The sequence below is a fragment of the Lichenostomus cassidix genome, chromosome 1 (assembly GCF_008360975.1).
Source record: "Lichenostomus cassidix isolate B80296 chromosome 1, HeHo_3.0, whole genome shotgun sequence".
In the NCBI taxonomy this organism is placed as follows: domain Eukaryota; kingdom Metazoa; phylum Chordata; class Aves; order Passeriformes; family Meliphagidae; genus Lichenostomus; species Lichenostomus cassidix.
In genome coordinates, this window is record NC_139479.1 from 92,951,050 (window position 1) to 92,968,077 (window position 17,028).

Here is a 17,028-nt window from a genome sequence, read left to right on the forward strand (position 1 = left end):
AACTCAGACCCAGGAAGAGACTGGATTCATTCTACATATGATCTCCTATTAGAAGCATAATCACCTGTCATTCTTCATTATCTCTTCCCCCACTGGCAAAAGGCAGTTCAGACCTTGCCATAACAAACCCATCTTTAGACAGGACCCTATTGCCCGTATGGGAACCCAGGGTGGGGCACCTGTGATGGAGTGATTAAAATCAGGTAAAAATTGGAGCCCCAAAATTGCATTCCTAAGGGGTTGGTCTGGACCAAATGAGCCTGCATTTTTCCTAAAGAAACTTCTTTCAGAGGCCCTCTTTATTCTTCAGAAAATATCTTTCATCTTTAGAGAGCTAAGCAAACACCAGCTAATGAATCCTGTCAGAGAAGAGCAAAATTCTTGTTGGAGAGGAATAGAAAGGGGCAGTATGTTACTGTTCCCCAGCATGACTGACATACTAATGAAATGGTTTGCATGTAAATGCTTAACATGTGATAGCCCTGACTAACAGCAGAAAGGACAGATCCTCAAGATTTGAATTCCCCCCTCAAATAGAAGTTCTCTTTGGATTGCCTGTTATGTTATGTACACACCTGCACATTGTCACTTTGTTCCTTATGTCCCTAATTCTTTAAGGAGACTTACACAGAATGCATTCAAGGCATGGAGGCAGTACCCATCACTGATGAAAAAGGAAAGAGAGAGAGAAGAAAGAAGAAACCAGCTACGCAGGAGAGTAGCTGAAATTCTCCCCAACTTCCAAACATGACAGAGGAGAGTCAAATGAGATGGTAAGGAGACAATAAGACCAGTTCTGTTCAGTGCTATCTCCCTGCTGACTGACACAAGTCCAAGAGGAAGGCTGACAAGTGCAGAGTGTCTTACAGCCAAAGGGAGCTCCCTGTGGTCACTGTTGTAAACAAAGCATAGGTGGAAGCTTATATGACAGTTTCACTTTGTACTTCATGGAGTCATTCCCCTCAAGCTCCTTCTTGGGCAGGACCTCACAAGCCTCTGTAGGGCTGTCTTGGCTAGTGACTATGAAGCCCAGATAAGCAAAGTCTAGCACAGTGTGTGTTTGAGGCCCAGGCCATTTGCACATGCAGGGCTGCAGCACTCACATGAATCCTCCTCCATCCAAGGAAGCACAGAACAGAACTGGACCTCTTTTTCCCTAAGCAGTAACCTGGTGCTTTTCTGTTGGCACTACTCACAAGGGTGACAGCTTGTGCAGAGGGCAGACAGACCTGACTGTCAGCTGACCCCTAACCACTGCTGCAAACTTGGCCACCCAGAGCACAATTTGTAGCTAACTCTGCCAGGAAAGTTTGGATGGGAGGAGGAGAGGGAAGAGCTGTTTATGCAAACCATATTTACTAATGATCCAGATCACAGCATTGCATATGGACAGTCTAAAACCTGGGTTCTTTGCAAGGGACTGCCTTATTGGCAGCACTGGCCAGCTCACAAGCACAGTGCTTTGATTTTGGTATCAAGCGGTGATCCCAAGTTTGTGAGCCTCAATTGTCTGGTCATTTAAACACTTCCCAAGCTGTTCAATATTTCAGGGTGTATTGTGCAAGTCTGTCTGTGCTGTTTCACTTGAGCCAGTACTTCAAAGAAAAAAAGACAAAACTCCAAGAAAAATGCAGAGTGTAGCTTTTACATAAGCTAAAGCTGACACGATTAAAATGAAAGTTTCATACTACTCTTTTACCTTAACCTGCAGCATAATGCAGACAGGGTAATGCCATTAAGGTACAGGATGTCTTAGCAACAACATAAGGCAGGAAGCTGGAATCACTTCCCTCTCCCTCTCTTCCCTCTCAGATTGGCAAAGCTCCCCAAAAGCATTTGGCAGTACAGGAAGTACTTGAGTAACACCTGGAAGACAACAGTTTACTGTTATCTTGTAACAGCTTATTTGTAAAACCCATATATGCACTGAAAATTCCTAATAAACCCAAGTGTGAAATGAATACAACTGAGGTGTTTGTGCAGATTGTGTCAGAAGCCAACTGAATGGCTCTGGACAGAAGGCCAGAGCCAGGGACCTAGACCAGCACCAAGTACTGCAGACAAAGTGGCATAGGACAGGGTGGGTGTCCAAGCACAGCAGCACACTCCAGAGCTTTAGCATTGGGAATTTGTCCATACAGACACAGATGTGGTCAGAAACCCTCCCTGCCCACAAAGGCAAGCTGTCAAGCAGGCTGTTGGTGCAGGTCTGAAGACAGCTGTCACTGCCAGGTACCTCCCACAGCCATCCTCTGCAACAGGCACACATTGCCCCTCTCCCAAAGGCGCAGTGCAGCCCTGACCAGCAGCAGGTCAGACGAGCGCGTTCTCCGAGCGCAGGGAGCTGAAGGTGCTGCGTGGGGTGTGGGCGAGCTCAGACCATCTGGCTGCATTAAGAGGCAGATTGTGAGAGGAAGCACAAGCTGGGAGAGGCTGGATAACTCGTGCTGCGGGGAAGAGCGGGCACTGCAGAAAGGGAGCATTGTTTTGCAGAGGATTGAACCTAACAGGCAGGGAGGAACAGAGATGGGACTGAGCTCCAAAAGTAATGCCCCACTGCAGCCAACAGCCACACTTGGTGCTAATGGAAATCCGCTTGCTTGTAGTACGTTCTTCCCCCTTGAAAGCCTCTGCCATGTAGTGCCCCATGAGCTCCTGGAACTCCTGAACCAGCCCTTATGCTCCCACATTTCTGCTGGACTTACCCTCCTGACTGTGGCTTGACAACGAACACAGCAAGGCAAGTCTCCGGCCCACCCTGCACCTGGATTCTCAGCTAAGGAGAATAGTGACCCAGAGGACAAAAGGTGAGGACATATCCTTCCTCATCTAGTGAGAAGGCAGCATTCCAGCGAGCCAGTGACAGGACATGCTGCAGCTGTAAGAGGAACAAGAGTTTGGAGCAGTGAAGTGGATGTCCCCACATGCAGCCTGGAACTGACCCTAGTAACAGGCTGAGTATGTGTTTAATCTACATCTTGCCCAGCTAAAAATATGCCCCAAACCACTGGCTACTTAGGGGTGTACCCAGTTTACTATACTGCAGATTCTTTCCCCAGCAATGCACATTTTCTCCTCAAGGCCCACAGCTCCCACTCATCTCAGTGCCCACTTGCAATCCATGAAAATACCACTGCTTATGTGGCGCATAGGTCCCTCCAAAGAACTTGAAGTACAGTCAACACTTTGGAAACTGTCCTTTGCCTCCAATACTCACCTTCCAGGGTTTCCTTCCATTCCTACTAGCTTTGAAATACTCTCCTGATAAGATGCTCATTGATTGGACAGTTCCAGCAGCAAGAAGCCAAAAGAAGATCCAGGAACTGTGGTTTGACAGCCCTTGCCTACTGCCAGTGCAAGCATGGAGCTGAAGCCTCAGCTAGATCCAGCTGAGGGATAGGGAAAGATGTTCAGGGATCAGGCACATTCATACTGAACGTGGTCTGAATCAAAAGGGAGATGAGAAGCCCCTTGACTTCCCTATTGATCCACACTTGGCTGAAACAACTCATACCTCCTTGGCAGAAGCAAGGCTATGCCAGATGGTGCACAGGATACCCCTAAAATCACTGGCACAATGTTAGTGTTTTGCAAATTGAGGCTCCCACAGGAGGGTGACATGGGAGAGAGCTTGTCAGACCAAGGAAACAGCTTCAGCCTGCAGCTGTGCTAGAGCATTCCTCCTGCTCCAACACTTGGTTAGATGCAGATGTCAATGACTTAATGCTGGTCATCAGCCCACACTTTCACAGCTCAGGCACACTCCTGCCTGTCAGCTCCTTGCTTTTCTTAGCAAGAGAGGGAGGTGGCTGCACAGCTAGGCTTTTCTTCTCCTGCACAGGGATGGGGGGGGACTTTCACTGCAGTACAACAGCAATACACAACCTTGGATTGCAAACTCCCCATCCTCTACTGATGCCTGTCCTCCAGAGTTCTTACACTGTTTCCCAAAAACCTTAACCGTGGAAATACCATCTTCTCATTAAATCTGTACACCAGTCACTTCCAAGTCCCCCAGGCCCTGCACAAATGGCATCTGAAAGAGTGCCTGAAGTATTAAACAATTTCCTCTGCTCCTGCTAGGCAAGGAGGGACAATGGATAAGCCAGGGTGGGGTCCATGGACCACTGCAGTGTGATCCACAGCTCACATCTTTGCAGACCTGTTGTCCATTATGGGCACCTTCCTAGCACAGGAGCTGCCACTCCAAACATGGCCCTGGCTCTGCAGGGACAACACAGCAAGCCACAAAAGGGGGAAAAAAATAATCTGGGGACAGAAGTTTCTTGTGTCCCCATCAACAATACTGGAGTGAACAAAGCTGGTCATGCTTGGGTATCAAGGTCTGACACCCTTCTGCAAACACCAGTCTATTCCAACTAAAACCCTGGTGGGAAGTCCTTGTTGTCAGCAGTGCAAAGTTACCTTCAAACAGAAACAGCTGAACAGCAGACAGAAGTGCCACCCAGGAAAATCAAAGCAGAGCTCTGGAACAATCAAAGGCACCTGTGATTCTACTCATTAAAAGTCATTTTGCCTTTCAGCATCTGTCCCCAGATACCAACAGAATCAAAGGCTACATCTCTTCCCATTATCTACAAGGAGAATATCCATGTCATTTCCAAAAATGGCTTAGTAGAAGAGGGTTTAAAGTAAGAGATTGTTCCTTTTTGGGGTTCTGGGTGTGTTATGTGGGCAGGTGTCAGTGGGAGAGCAAGACTCTGGGCAAACAGTGCAGGCTAGGAACCTGCTCAGATACTGATAATGGATTGACAGGATGAAAGATCCCCATTCAAATTCCTACCATGGGAGAATATCCCTAGTTAATAGGATGCTGAGAACTGCCAGCAGGTCTCTGTTTCATCTCAACACCAACAAATCCAAAGGTCAACTTTTGCAGAACTGGAAGAACGTTTGTTTTCCAACTCTTCCTTAGCCTGTTCCTTATTCCCAAGTGCAGCTCACAGCTGAGTAGCCATGAGATGGTGGCAGCTTTTGGTCATGTGGCTCACCTGCATGTGTTGGCATAAATCAACAGGCCACTCCACAGATGATTTCCAATAATTTATTTTGATTCATTTGATACCCATTTGGAAACACTGAGTATGATGCAAAATGGACACAAACATACACACATCAGTCCCTTCAAAAAAGCTCACAAAAATTTCACAAAGTTTCTTCCTAAAGCTGAGGTTTAAAAAACAAAGGAAAAAAAGCCACTTTCCAAGATAGACAGTTCTTCCAGACTGCACCACTCTTCACATTATTAGAGAAATTCCATGAAGACAAGGTCTTGGGAGGCTGAATTCCCACATTTCAGAAAGAACCTCACCTGTCTGCAGAAAACATTTTGCTGCATGAACATCCTGGAAGTGGCAAAAAAAAAATCCTAGGTAACTGTAGAATTTGTCACTGAAAGGAATAAAGGAAAACACATCCATAACCACACACACTTCCTGCCCTAATGAGGCAATATACATTCATATAGGAGGAAAAAACCAAGCACATTATTAAGACTTTAGGCAGTGAGGCAGTATCCATTTTATCTTCAGAAGAAATTTTACAGCAAATGGTTTCATTAAGACACTTGAAAGCAACCTACTTTGAAGGGAAAAAAAAGCACCATCATAGCATGAAGGCTGAAATGTGATTAGGAGTCACAAGCAGCACCAGCTCAGGCTCACCAGTGACTTTTGTCATTTGAGGACAAGTTAAATGGAGAAACAGTCGATGTGGGGACCTGCAACTCGCCTACAAAAAAGCACAACGCAGGAAGACACGGTTAAAGAGAGCCAAGCCACTGCTTACAGCGTGGATCTAATGGTGCACTGTTCCCACTACAGACACCAAACAGTGGGGTGTTGGCATTTGGACACTGAGGTGTAACACTACAACACCAGCAACACCAGAACCCTGGCCCCCTAAGAGCTGCCTGGTCTGCAGAAGTCCACACTATTTATGAAACAACAAATGCCTCTTAAAAGGTCAAGGGTAAAGTAAGATAAACTAACTTCCAAGTCTGGGTGGAAAAACATCAAGGCTGACTATTACCAAAATCCTTTCCTGCTTTTAATCAGCTTTGAGTCCTCTCTTCATACACAAGGAAAACTTTCCAAGAACCATGAGGGCAGTTTCCTGCACTGCCAGCCATATGGTTTTACAGGTCCTGGTCCTTGCCTCAAGGCCACACACAACCCACAAGTCACCTGTCACACGCAGGCTGCTCCAACCCCCAGGCAGCATAGATTTAGGCAGCTACTAACACAGTGAGCATGCTGACTGACTCTTTATGCCTAGATTTTAACATTTTGCTACCAGTGTGGTCAGTACCAAGCTCAGTAGGAGCTCAGAATTACTCAGAAAAGAAACTGTTCCTGAGCACGGCAGAAAACAACAGTTTGCCCTTGCAATAACTGCAAAGGGAGCGTTACCCTCCAAGAGTTTCCTGCTAATTCTTAGGGATGTTAAAAGGAGAATTCCCAAGTATGCATCTGAAGGCATTGAAACTCTTCCACCCATTTAGATGCCTTTTAAATATCCTGTTACTTTATGTTTCTCATCTCCCAAGGCATTCACAAAGCCAATCCTTTCAGGAAGAAGAGGTAAACAAATGCCATGCCGTTAAAGAGACAGTCACCATTGCTATGCAGATTACAGCCACCTGAACTTCCTATTCACTGAGGAATCAGCACTGCATTTTCCTCCTAGAAAAACCCCATTCTTGCAACCCTTTAGTGCCCTGAATTATCTCAGTTCCCCCTGGAGCCAGTGCAAAAAATGAAATTTCCTTTAGCACATTTCCCCCACTATGCTGGAGCACGTTTCACCAAGGTATGGAACAGTTAAATTAGTCTCAGGTCCTTTGTTCCTGATCTGCACTCCAAATTCCATATGCTGCCTGGGAGAACAGCCCTGAGAGTCTCGGTGTAAGCACTTCAAATGAAACTTCCAGTCACTAAGGGCTCACTGAGAGACAAGGGACAAGGCTACACTGACAGGCTGCAAAGCAGCAACCAATCTCTGCCGGTAGTGAGCACCACAGGGACAGCACTGCCAGGGAAATGACCTGCTCTGCTTTCTCCCAGCCAGGAGAAGCAGGACTCTGAGAAACAACTTATCTCAATCCTGCAAATGCTCCCAGAGCTCGTTCAGCCTGTGGGTGCATGATTGATTTCTGTGCATGCAGCTCACAGGGACGGACAAATTGGCTGTCTCCACTGCAGGGGTTTGCTTAGCCCAGGAGGTCCTTCTGCCTTAATCTTCCTCAGTGCCAGCAGGATAAGATCTAAGAAGATCCTGCTAGTCCACACCATCCTTATCTCCAGGGCTGCCAAGCTCCAGTTCATCTCAGCAGGCATCACAAAATACGTATGTGCCATGGAAACATTTACAGACAACTCAAGTGAAACAAGGACTTTGTCTCAATTTGAACTCCTAGGATCAGACTTCAAGCTCCAAACAGAAGGTCATATAGGAACACTTTGCATGGTCCAGCTAGGTACCTTTTCATTCACATTAGGGTCAAGGAAGTGGTCAGAAACCTCTTAATGTGCTTGGTTAGAGGTAGGAAACAAGAGAGCTGTCCCTTTACCTCCTCATAAAGAACTGCTCACTGGATGAAAAGGGGCAACAGGAAATAAGGGAAATTCAGTACAGCCACATTCCAAATGCAGCTGCTCAATTACCTGCTGGTTATAAAAAGTGCCACTTGAGGAAACCAAACAGTGCAAAGAGGGGCACTGTCTTTACCTTAAACTGGGACATAGAATGAGGAGCATTTACAACAAATACGGCACAGATCTCAAGGGACACCCCCAACCCTGCCTTTTTTTTTTGACACCATGCACCATCCATCCATTCCTCACAGTTAATGCACAGCAGCACAGTGAATGTGCATCACTTGCCCAACATTCCCCAGCTGCCTGCCATGCCAGTGCAGTCAGGGGCAAGCATGACCTGTGCATCTGAAAACACCATAGCCAGGACAAAGCTCTTATCTCTGCTTCTGCCCCTTAGGCCCAACCTGTAATTCTTCTGCGCTGATCCCCAGCTCTTCCAGGCAGACCTTTCCTATTACTGCAGGGCCAACAGCATACGTAAAGAGTTTGAAACAAAAAGCAACAAAAAACCCCACCCACAAAATTCAGAAACCACTACCACCAAAACCTTGTTCTTTTGGCTGAAGCTCAAGTCCAGGCCATAATACAGTTGGCAGGCTGATGAGGAACAGGTGACATTCTTGCACAGCATATTTAACAAGTTCATTCACCTGCCAGTACAGGTCATCTATCCCAAAAGTAGACACCTCCAACACATCCTTTACCTCTCCCTTTGTACCCTAAGGCTGATCTGTTCCTTGGCTTCTTGGCTTAAGAAAACAGATCTATAGTCAGGCAGCTCCACAGTAATTGGGTTGAGAGGAGACAAGATCACTGTGTTAACAGCAACACAACCAACCAAGATGCTACCTACCAAACATGCTGCTAGCAGAATTGCCTACTCTCCCACAGACTCCCTTCTCCCATAGACAGAGGAGGAAGTTAATTTCCATAAAGCTACAGTAATAGCAGATGGAGAGCACTCTTGTTTTGCCCTCAAAATTCACTGTTACGTGTTGCTTCAAAACATCTCCTTCTTACTTGGTGCATTTACCTGCTGCCTCACGTCACAGCCCATAATCAGAGCAGAAACACTTTGAGACAGATGAGCAAAGCCTTCAAACCAATACAGATCCAGTTTGCAGAAAGAACAATGGGATCTCTTTTCACTCATTTAGACAGACAGAGATGGAATAACAACTTTAGGGGTCAGGAGGTAAAGGGATCTTACAAAACCCTACAGGAATGTAGCTCACAAAGGCACTTAATAGAAGCACGTACACAGCTGGATGGAATAAGAGATAGTAAAAATAAATAAAGAAATGCACCAGAGAGGAGAGCGCTGCTCAGTTACTGCCTAGACAGTCTCTTTTAGCCAAAGAGCCTGGTTTCTGCAGGGGTCTGTCTGTTATTTGTAGCCAATGTTCATCCTCCTGACATCTCCAAAATGCCACACATAGGTATGAGCCAGGGATTCCTTAACCTTTGCAGGAACCACTGCACTCTCCGACACCCAGCAGTGGGTTCCTCCTGATGCCAGTGTTCACATGTCATGAAAACTCAAGTTCTCAAAACCTTGTGCTCTTCTTCCTGTTTCCCACAGTGGAAAAAGGCAGCAGACTCCTCCTCTCCCCATCTGCACATATGGCTTACTGCTTTCTGCATCCTATTGCTGGCTGACAGCACGTGAAGAACCATTCCACCTGGGAAAACCTCTGGTGTTGTCAGTGAGGGGACAGGCAGCCCACACACACCAACCACGAAGGAAGGTTGTGCAGGGAAGGAGTCCTGGTGGGAGGGGCTGCTCCCCTGCTAAAGAAAGTCAGTGAGCCACAACACAAGGCCATCTGCAGAAAGAGGGATGTCACACGATGTCCTCGGCAGAGCGCTGTGGAGGAGAAGAGCCCAGGCTCAGGAAGTGGCCCCAGTTGCACAGGAGGCCTCTGTTATACTGGCCAGTGTCTATCACTAACCCGCCCAGCAGTCTGCGCCCGGTGTTGTCCCGCAGAGCCAGCCGAGCTTCCCTCTCAGTCACGTTGTAGCTGATGTTCATCAGCTGGATTAGGAGGATGTATCCCATGCCAGCTGTTACAATGGCACAGTACCATACACAGGTGAACGACAGAGCAGAGCTGGCAGCAGGGAAAAAGATGGGAAGGAAGCCATTTAGTACTGGAGCAGCTGCTTTAAAGTGACTTTCCCTGGTAATCACGATCCTTTCAAATCCCTGTCTACATCTGCCACAGTGATCTCACTTTGCTGCTTTCATCAGATAATCCTTAAAGGCTTTCCCAAAATTAAAGCTTCAGGGCTTACTTAATGAGAGCTTTTACTGGTACCAGAGCCACTCTTGCACACTGCTGTCACACAACCTACCTCTTTACTCTTCCTGTTGTAAAGCTGCTGGGGCCTTATTTAAGGACCCAGGATTCTCACACTCCACAGGTCACAAGATGGAGTAGAGAGGAAGGTAGTGTCACTTGCGCACTAGCACTACTCTGCCCATCTGGGGTAGTGCTGGTCTCTGAACTCATGTCCAACACCTCCCACTACCCTTGCTGCCAGACAGGGCATGTTCTAGGCAGATAACTTGGAGGACTGTCACTAGATAACTAGTGAGGAATGAGAGGGAGGGAGAGCGTGTGGATTCTGGACTGTCAGACTGTTACCTGCATCTGGGGGCAAACATATTTAAAGGTGCATCTGTATGGAACACAATAAATACTTCAAATCCCAGCTCCTTCAACTTTTTCCAAACAAATGGCAAGCTCTCTTCAAGTCTCAGGCTGCCCACCGTGGCAAAAGCAGAGACACATCTTTGATTTACAGAGCTTTTCAGGGAGCATTTTGTGTTCAGGTTTGACAGCCAGTAGGACAAGGAATGGGAGCTAAGCTGCCTGAGCAAGGCTGCTCCCACCCCAGCTGTCTCCCAGACAGACATCTCACCTGTAGTCAGAATAGGCCCCGGGGCAGTAGAACAATGCCACAAATGGAGTTCGGCCTCTACAGATGGTGTGCAGGGTCAAGGTAATCCCATACACAGAGGTGAGCATGAAGAAGGAGAGTGCAAGGATGAAAGCCTGATGATTCTGCTCCCCTACGCAGCTGTTAATCCTCCAAAAGGAAAGAAGAGATTACTTTGCTTACAAAAAAAAGAAATTGTCTTTTACTTCATCTCCCTCCCCCAGCTGTCAGAGAACCTGATTTCCAAGGTGCTTCCACACAACACAGGCTAAGAACTTTGAAACATGTTCAAAGAAGCTTTATAACTTTATATAGAAAAGTTAGAAAGACAAGTCAATAGACCTGTAGGGTAATAGCAGCAGACTGTTTGCCTCAAATTTTTAGCAAGGGTAGTATCCTTTGCTGAGACACATCACACCCTACTGCCCTTTGGTTCCAGCACCGCATGCACACAGGCAGCTTTGGGTTCCCTTGCCCCAGGAGAGCACTAATGCAACTGAACTGCAGGATTGCTAGTGCTCCACAGACCAAGCCTAAAGAAACAAAACAAATCCAAGAAAACCCACACCAAAAAAACCACAATCTGATGAAAAATAGTAGAGAAGAAAAGGCATTTCTGAAGTATGTTGTAGAAGATTTCAGCTACCAGGTCAACCCACTCAGAATAAACAGTTATTCTAACTGTTCTTTTAAGGGGTAAATACAAAGCTTTTTGTATTTAAAGAATGTCATAAGGTCCTGCACATAACAAAAGCAACTGCATTTGCCAGGGATGGTAAAAAAAGAAGCTAGCTTAAAAAATGAGGGAACTCAGAGAGAGAGAGAAAAACAGGTAGCCTCGGCAGTGGAAAACCTACCAGACACAGTGATGGTCCAGCCTCCTCACACACCGGCCACAAAGCCGGCAGTGCCCTGCCCGGGCTGGCCTGACCAGCTGGCATTTAGCGCACCAGTCCTTTTTCACACCTTCTGGCTGCTCAGCTGGCATCCTGCAATGACCTTTAGCTTCCCCATTCACAGCACGACTGCTGGCAGCACCAGAGATGCCATGGAGCCCGCTGGAGCTCCCTCTAACACTCTTGTTGGGCAAATCCTGGTGCGATGGCTTCTCGTTGCCTGCAGGGATGGGAAGATAGCCAGGGTCCCTCTTGGCTCGAGACAGAGCTGCAAGCATAAGAATTAACCCGCAGGTGAGAACGACCACTTGGGAATACTCCACGTGGCCCCGGGGAACCACCTCCCGGAGAAACAAATAGTACATATATCCCAAGGAGAAGAGCCCCAGGCTCAAGAAGAAGAGAGTCCGTTCCTTCCTCCGGTGGGTGAGGTAGTAATACCACAGCACCACGACGGGCAGGGAGGTCAGGATGATGAGCCCCAGCAGGAAGTGCAGGGCGGCAACGTGCAGGAGGACGGGCAGCAGGACCAGCGGCGGCACGAGGCTCACGTTGATCTTCACGGCCCCCGAGAACCACGGGACCCGCAGCCGGTCCGCGATGGTGTCGGCGATCCTCTCCAGCGCTCCCGGGGGCAGCGATTTGCACGTCAGCCACCTGTGAGCGGGGAGAGCACAGCGCCGGCTGGCACCGGGGCAGCCGCGCTCCCGCCGCCCCGCCCCGTCCCCGTCCCGCTCCCGCCGCCTCCCCTTGCCCTCTCTCCCGACAAGTTTCCCGGCAAGCGGGGCGTGGTTCCCCCGGCCTCAGGGCGGCAGGACGTCCCGGCAGGACGCCGCCGTCGGGAGGGTGTCCCGCGCAGCCGGGCGGCCCCGGGGGCGGCGGGTGTCGCGGCGCCGGTACCTGTCGCAGCCCTCGTCCAGCTCCTCGCAGTCGCAGCAGCACGCCGCCAGGTGGTTGCGGCGGCCGCGCCGGTCCACGTACTCGCAGCAGCAGAGCGGCTCGTCCATCGCCGCGGCGGGGCCGTGAGCCCGGAGCCCGGAGCCGTGAGCCCGGAGCCGCTCCCGCCGGCAGCGCCGCCTCAGGTGCCCCGCGCGCGCCGCCGCCCGCGCCCCGCGGCCCCGCCCCCGCCGCAGCGCCCGCCCGCCATTGGCCGCGCGCGCCCCGAGGTGTGCGGGGGGGTGGCGCCCCCGCCCGGACCGTCCACCTGACGGCGGCGCGCGCCAATGGCCGCGGGGGGGCGGGGCCGCCGTGGCGCGGGGGCACCTGCCTTAAAGGGACAGCGCAACAGGTGGCGGCCGCGGGGGGCGGCGAGCCCACGGAGCTGCCGGGGAAGGACGCGCGGCCGGGAAAAGTTTCCCTCCGCACACCTGTGACCCGGCCCTGCGCTCCCTCCCTGCCCCGCCACCCCCTGTTTGCGGCGCTGCCCTCCAAACACGGCCCAGCCTCGACGGAGGGGACCCTTGCATTTTCTTGGATTCTCCTTCCATTTTTCTTCCATATTCATCTCCTTTCCCTCAACCTCCTTAGAAAACGCTTAAGCACATGAAAAGGTGTTTCATCATCAGTGGGCTCACCACGCTAAAGCACTGAAGCACAGCCCCTGATGGAGGGAAAACACCGAGGGCTGAAATTTCTCTGCGAGAGCTAGAAACATATGGGAGAAGGCAGCCTGCCAAAGCTTGCAGTATGCATGAGATATCAAACCTTTTCCTGTTAATTAATCTTAGGCATATGCATCCTTAAGATGGTGACTTGTTTCACAAGGTCCCCATGGCTAAAAAAAGCCTATGAAGATCCTGTGGCTGTGAATCCACTACCGTTGTTTTCTCCAAAACACTCTTCACCGATGGTCATTTTCTACGTTGACATAAAAAGCTGCATTTCACAGAGACAGGATCAGTTCTCCGCTGAGGGCGTTCTTCCCCCTCCAACATGTTTGGATCCATTCACCAGCAGTACAGCTGCCCTCGCTCACTCACCATGGGATGGATCCAAGAGCTCTGCACTGGTTGGAAGTGAGACTCCCCAGGGTAGAGGGCTGGCAGGAGAGACAATACTGCCAAGCTATGGCAACGCAGAACCCAATTACTTCTTCCACAAACCTTTATTCTGTGCAGCTTTTGAGCTAAACAGTAAAGAGTCCAGAGGAGACAGTTACAATCCCTACCCCACAAGTCCTCACACACACTTCTCTTCTTCCGACATCTTGAACGAAAGGCTGATGTGACCATTAACTCTCAGTCTTGCTGCTCTGTGTCCTGTTCAAGTGGTCAAAGCTTCTTTGGAGCATGGAAAGGGAAATCTTTAGCTGTGAAGATAAAATCATCCCCCCCAATTACTTAAGTCAGTCTCCTGCATGGGTGAGTGATATCAGGAAAATAATGTCTCCCTCCTCCTTTTCTTTTAAAGATTTCATGTGATTTCCTCCTCCCTGTTTCCATAAACAGTTGGCTTACTGTGCTCTCCTAACAGCTACACTCTGTAGAGTTTATAAATACCAACAGTCCAGGATGATAAAGTCTTAACACCTCACCAGACAACAGCACAGAAGATAAGCCACTCCACTCATTTTTAGTCACAGATAATGTTCATTGCAAATACTCCAAGGAACATGGCAGCACAACATGAATTTTCTTTTAATACCTGGCCCTCCTAGTGCATTTTGGTGCACAAAACATGTCTAGAGTAATGACAACCCTCAGAAAACACAAGGTAGCAAGCACTAAGATGTGTCAGGACTTCCTGACAAAAAGTGTTATTCTGGACGGAAAAGGTGGCTAACTTCTCACTTTTCTTTTTTTACACTGTGTTCAAAAAGCACTTAACACTTCAGAATTAGGAATTGTTTGGATAGTAAGCAGAGAAAATGAAAAGGGCATGGAAACCAGAAAACTTTGTCTCCAAAGTGAAACTTCCATCGCTGAAGCTTTTTCAAGTTGTGATCAAAGTGGTTAATTAATAGATTAATAGCAATTGTGTGTGTACAGACACCTCTAAACAAAGTCTGTAAAAAATGGCTTCCTTTTTCTAACCTCCTTTAGTGCATGGAAGAACAAAGAGCAAACTTGATGGAGAGAGGTACATGTGAACTCCCCCTTCAGCTTTCCTATACTAACAATTTATTCCATCGCATTTTAAGATTTAATAAAAAGTTTATTCAGAATTTTCATAGGTTGAAAGTAAAAACTGAAGCACAAATTTACTGTCCTTCAGTTACTGAGTTGAAATGTCAGACTAGGGAATTTTAGGGATTTAACAGTCATGGACTTCAGGCTCACAGAGACACAACAGTATTCAACAACTTTTGTTGTTGTTGTTTTTATCATGTCTGTAGTATATAAGAGCCTGGAATTTAAAGTTACTGTGAAGGAGGATTAACTTCTACGAAGCCTCTCAGAAACATATGGTCTGCAGAATTTATTTATTTTTCACTGGAGATTGGGTGTCCCCACAATACCAAGGCTAAGTGAAGCTCTTGCCAATATCTAGAAGAGCAGTGGGGAGCAAAAGCCAGGACAAACCTAAATGAAGAAACCCCATAAGATGGGAAAATATTTAACACAACTTAATATGAATATTCTTAGAAAAGGAAATCTGTTTTGAAATACTCCAGTATTTGCTTTGTCATGATTCAGAATGGCTTCAACACATAAGTACTTGACAAGTTTAAGAAAATTGACATGGATACTGATACCTTAGTCAAAAAAAACCCAAAAGAAAAAACCAAACACTCCCCCACAGACCCCCAGAAAACAAATTCAAAACCAACCCAACCCAAAACACCAGAAACATAAGCACTGCCTGTTTACTAAATTCAAGTCTGGGGCAATACAGATGAAGAAAATTTTAGCTAGCACTAGACCACATCAAAGGTATGATAGCTTCAGGGAGAAAACTTGAGTTGTTGAGAAACAAGATCATCACCAGGAAATATTGTCAGACCTACCTGCTCAAGCATTTCAATTGAGTCTCTTAAAACTCCCTTCACATGTTTAACCTGTTCCTTATCATATTGAGGGATCTCCTCTTTTGATACCATTTCTGGGGATATGCTGAAAAAGATTTGAGATTACATCAGAAGCATGAAACAAGTGCCTTGATGCCTTCTTAAAAGCAACTGTTCTCTGCTACTATTGCTCTGCCATTGCTAAAAGCATCCTCTTACAAAAGCCATATAAAAAGCTGTCTACAGTTGAATTCCAGTCCCTGTTTTCTTGAAGCCAGTACCTCAGACCTTTGTAGACAACAACCAAGACAAAAAGTGTGCTCCCACATTACATTTATGATGTAAGGTCTGTATTTCAGGGAGCAAGACCTTTCTTATGAAGAAAGTTGCTCTAGGCAGTTCTGAGATGGTCACTATGGGAGGTCCCCACATCCATTCCAGACTCAACATCAGGATATGGTTTTTAACTTATTTGTTGATACTATATTCAAAAGGAAGCAACATCTTTCTGTGTCTGAGTACAAAAGGCACATGACATGGAAGTTTATAAGGGAGAGGAGATTTAGCAGCAGACTCACAGAAAGAAGCTAAAAAGCTAAATGAATCTTTAACATTCCCATTTGAGAACATGCTGGTTCACACAGGATGAACACTTCGGTTCTGTGATCAGCACTATGATATTCACAGAAGATGAGTCACAGCAGCCTGATAAATGCAAACTAAGGTTAACATTTCTCCCAAAACAGCTTGTCAAAGGAGAAATTTATTACTGCAAGATGCAGTCAGACATGTCACTGAATTTCAGCATAGACCACAGAAGCACAGCAAGCCCCAGCCACTTTTGAAAATTTGCCACTGAGTTTCATGGTTTATAATTTATTTCTTTAGATCAGATTCTCACATAAGCTGAAGAAGACAGCAAGCAGAGATTGTGAATTCAACTTACTTCAAAGAGCTTTCCTCCTGAAGCTGGACATGATAGAGGGACTGAGCTGCATGCTCTATCTTTGACAGTTTGAGGAACAGTGTTATATTCAGCAAGACCAAGAGCAGCAAACTGTAGAGAGAACAAAAATCAGGTTTTGTAACAATTCCAGTTGCAATGCTACAAACACAAGATCATGGCTGAAGATAACTAAGGAAACAGAATCCTCCCAAAATTCTGGGAGAAAAAAGGTGTGGGGCAGCACTGTACTGGAAATTAAATATCTATCTGAATAATTCTTAGCAGTTACCATTAAGCTGGGTAATAGCAAATAGAAATAGCAACAGTATTTCTTCTTGGAACTTTTAAAATTAGGAATTAGTAAGTTCTAGACTTTATTTTTTAATAGGATTAGACCTAAGAAAACCTGTAAGGTAGACTAGTTTAGCAAGTCAGAATTTTCATTCTGCATGTCATTTCCAAGTAAATCCATTCCCCTTTTATATCCACATGTTCCACTCAAATTAGGTTAAGATTTATCATGCTACATGCAATGTTAACATGCAAATGAGGAACAAATACAGATAAAGACCAAAATGAGCTTGAGTCAAGCAACATTTTAATGCAAATGAGTACTTACAAGACACTCATTACTACAATGATGGTGGTGGTCCTACTTACTGCATCTCTTTTCCTTCC

The 17,028-nt window shown here is 47.0% G+C and overlaps 3 protein-coding genes across 12 annotated transcripts in view; 1 reads left to right on the plus strand and 2 right to left on the minus strand.

Moving 5' to 3' along the window:
• Positions 1-5,058, plus strand: part of CCDC191 (coiled-coil domain containing 191) — a 24,259-nt gene extending 19,201 nt beyond the window's left edge. Inside the window, exons 16-17 of one of the 2 annotated variants that reach the window (XM_085071029.1) lie at positions 619-773; positions 1,984-5,058. In XM_085071029.1, the coding sequence (XP_084927155.1) occupies positions 619-751 (133 nt within the window). In that variant the 3' untranslated portion in view covers positions 752-773; positions 1,984-5,058. The other variant, XM_085071038.1, reaches the window with a different exon arrangement.
• Positions 5,052-12,851, minus strand: ZDHHC23 (zDHHC palmitoyltransferase 23). 2 transcript variants are annotated; one of them, XM_085071164.1, is made up of 5 exons: positions 12,359-12,851; positions 11,420-12,115; positions 10,545-10,712; positions 9,572-9,730; positions 5,052-9,486 (listed from the first exon to the last, which is right to left on the minus strand). In XM_085071164.1, exons 1-5 carry the CDS (start codon positions 12,463-12,465, stop codon positions 9,411-9,413), a joined length of 1,206 nt encoding a protein of 401 aa, XP_084927290.1. In that variant the 5' UTR covers positions 12,466-12,851; the 3' UTR covers positions 5,052-9,410. The 2 variants fall into 2 exon arrangements, with proteins under 2 accessions (XP_084927290.1, XP_084927281.1); XM_085071155.1 differs by having other exon boundaries at positions 5,052-9,730; positions 12,359-12,849.
• Positions 12,852-13,543: 692 nt separating this feature from the next.
• GRAMD1C (GRAM domain containing 1C) overlaps positions 13,544-17,028 on the minus strand; it is a 51,907-nt gene continuing 48,422 nt past the window's right edge. For 7 of the 8 annotated variants that reach the window (XM_085071056.1, XM_085071048.1, XM_085071062.1 and 4 more), the window contains 4 exons: positions 16,970-17,027; positions 16,351-16,461; positions 15,405-15,510; positions 13,544-13,766 (listed from right to left, as the gene is read on the minus strand). In XM_085071056.1, coding sequence (XP_084927182.1) covers positions 13,689-13,766; positions 15,405-15,510; positions 16,351-16,461; positions 16,970-17,027 — 353 coding nt within the window. In that variant the 3' untranslated portion in view covers positions 13,544-13,688. The remainder of the gene's footprint in view (positions 13,767-15,404; positions 15,511-16,350; positions 16,462-16,969; position 17,028) is intronic. The other variant, XR_014854375.1, reaches the window with a different exon arrangement.

Excerpts from the sequence above, each read along its gene's own strand:
- ZDHHC23 (XM_085071155.1), bottom strand. The coding sequence starts at position 12,465 with ATGGACGAGCCGCTCTGCTGCTGCGAGTACGTGGACCGGCGCGGCCGC. Across the intron at positions 12,116-12,358 it reads CTGGACGAGGGCTGCGACAG|GTGGCTGACGTGCAAATCGC; the intron begins GTACCGGCGCCG and ends CCCCGCTCACAG. Across the intron at positions 9,731-10,544 it reads GGGGCCTATTCTGACTACAG|CTCTGCTCTGTCGTTCACCT; the intron begins GTGAGATGTCTG and ends CCCTGCTGCCAG.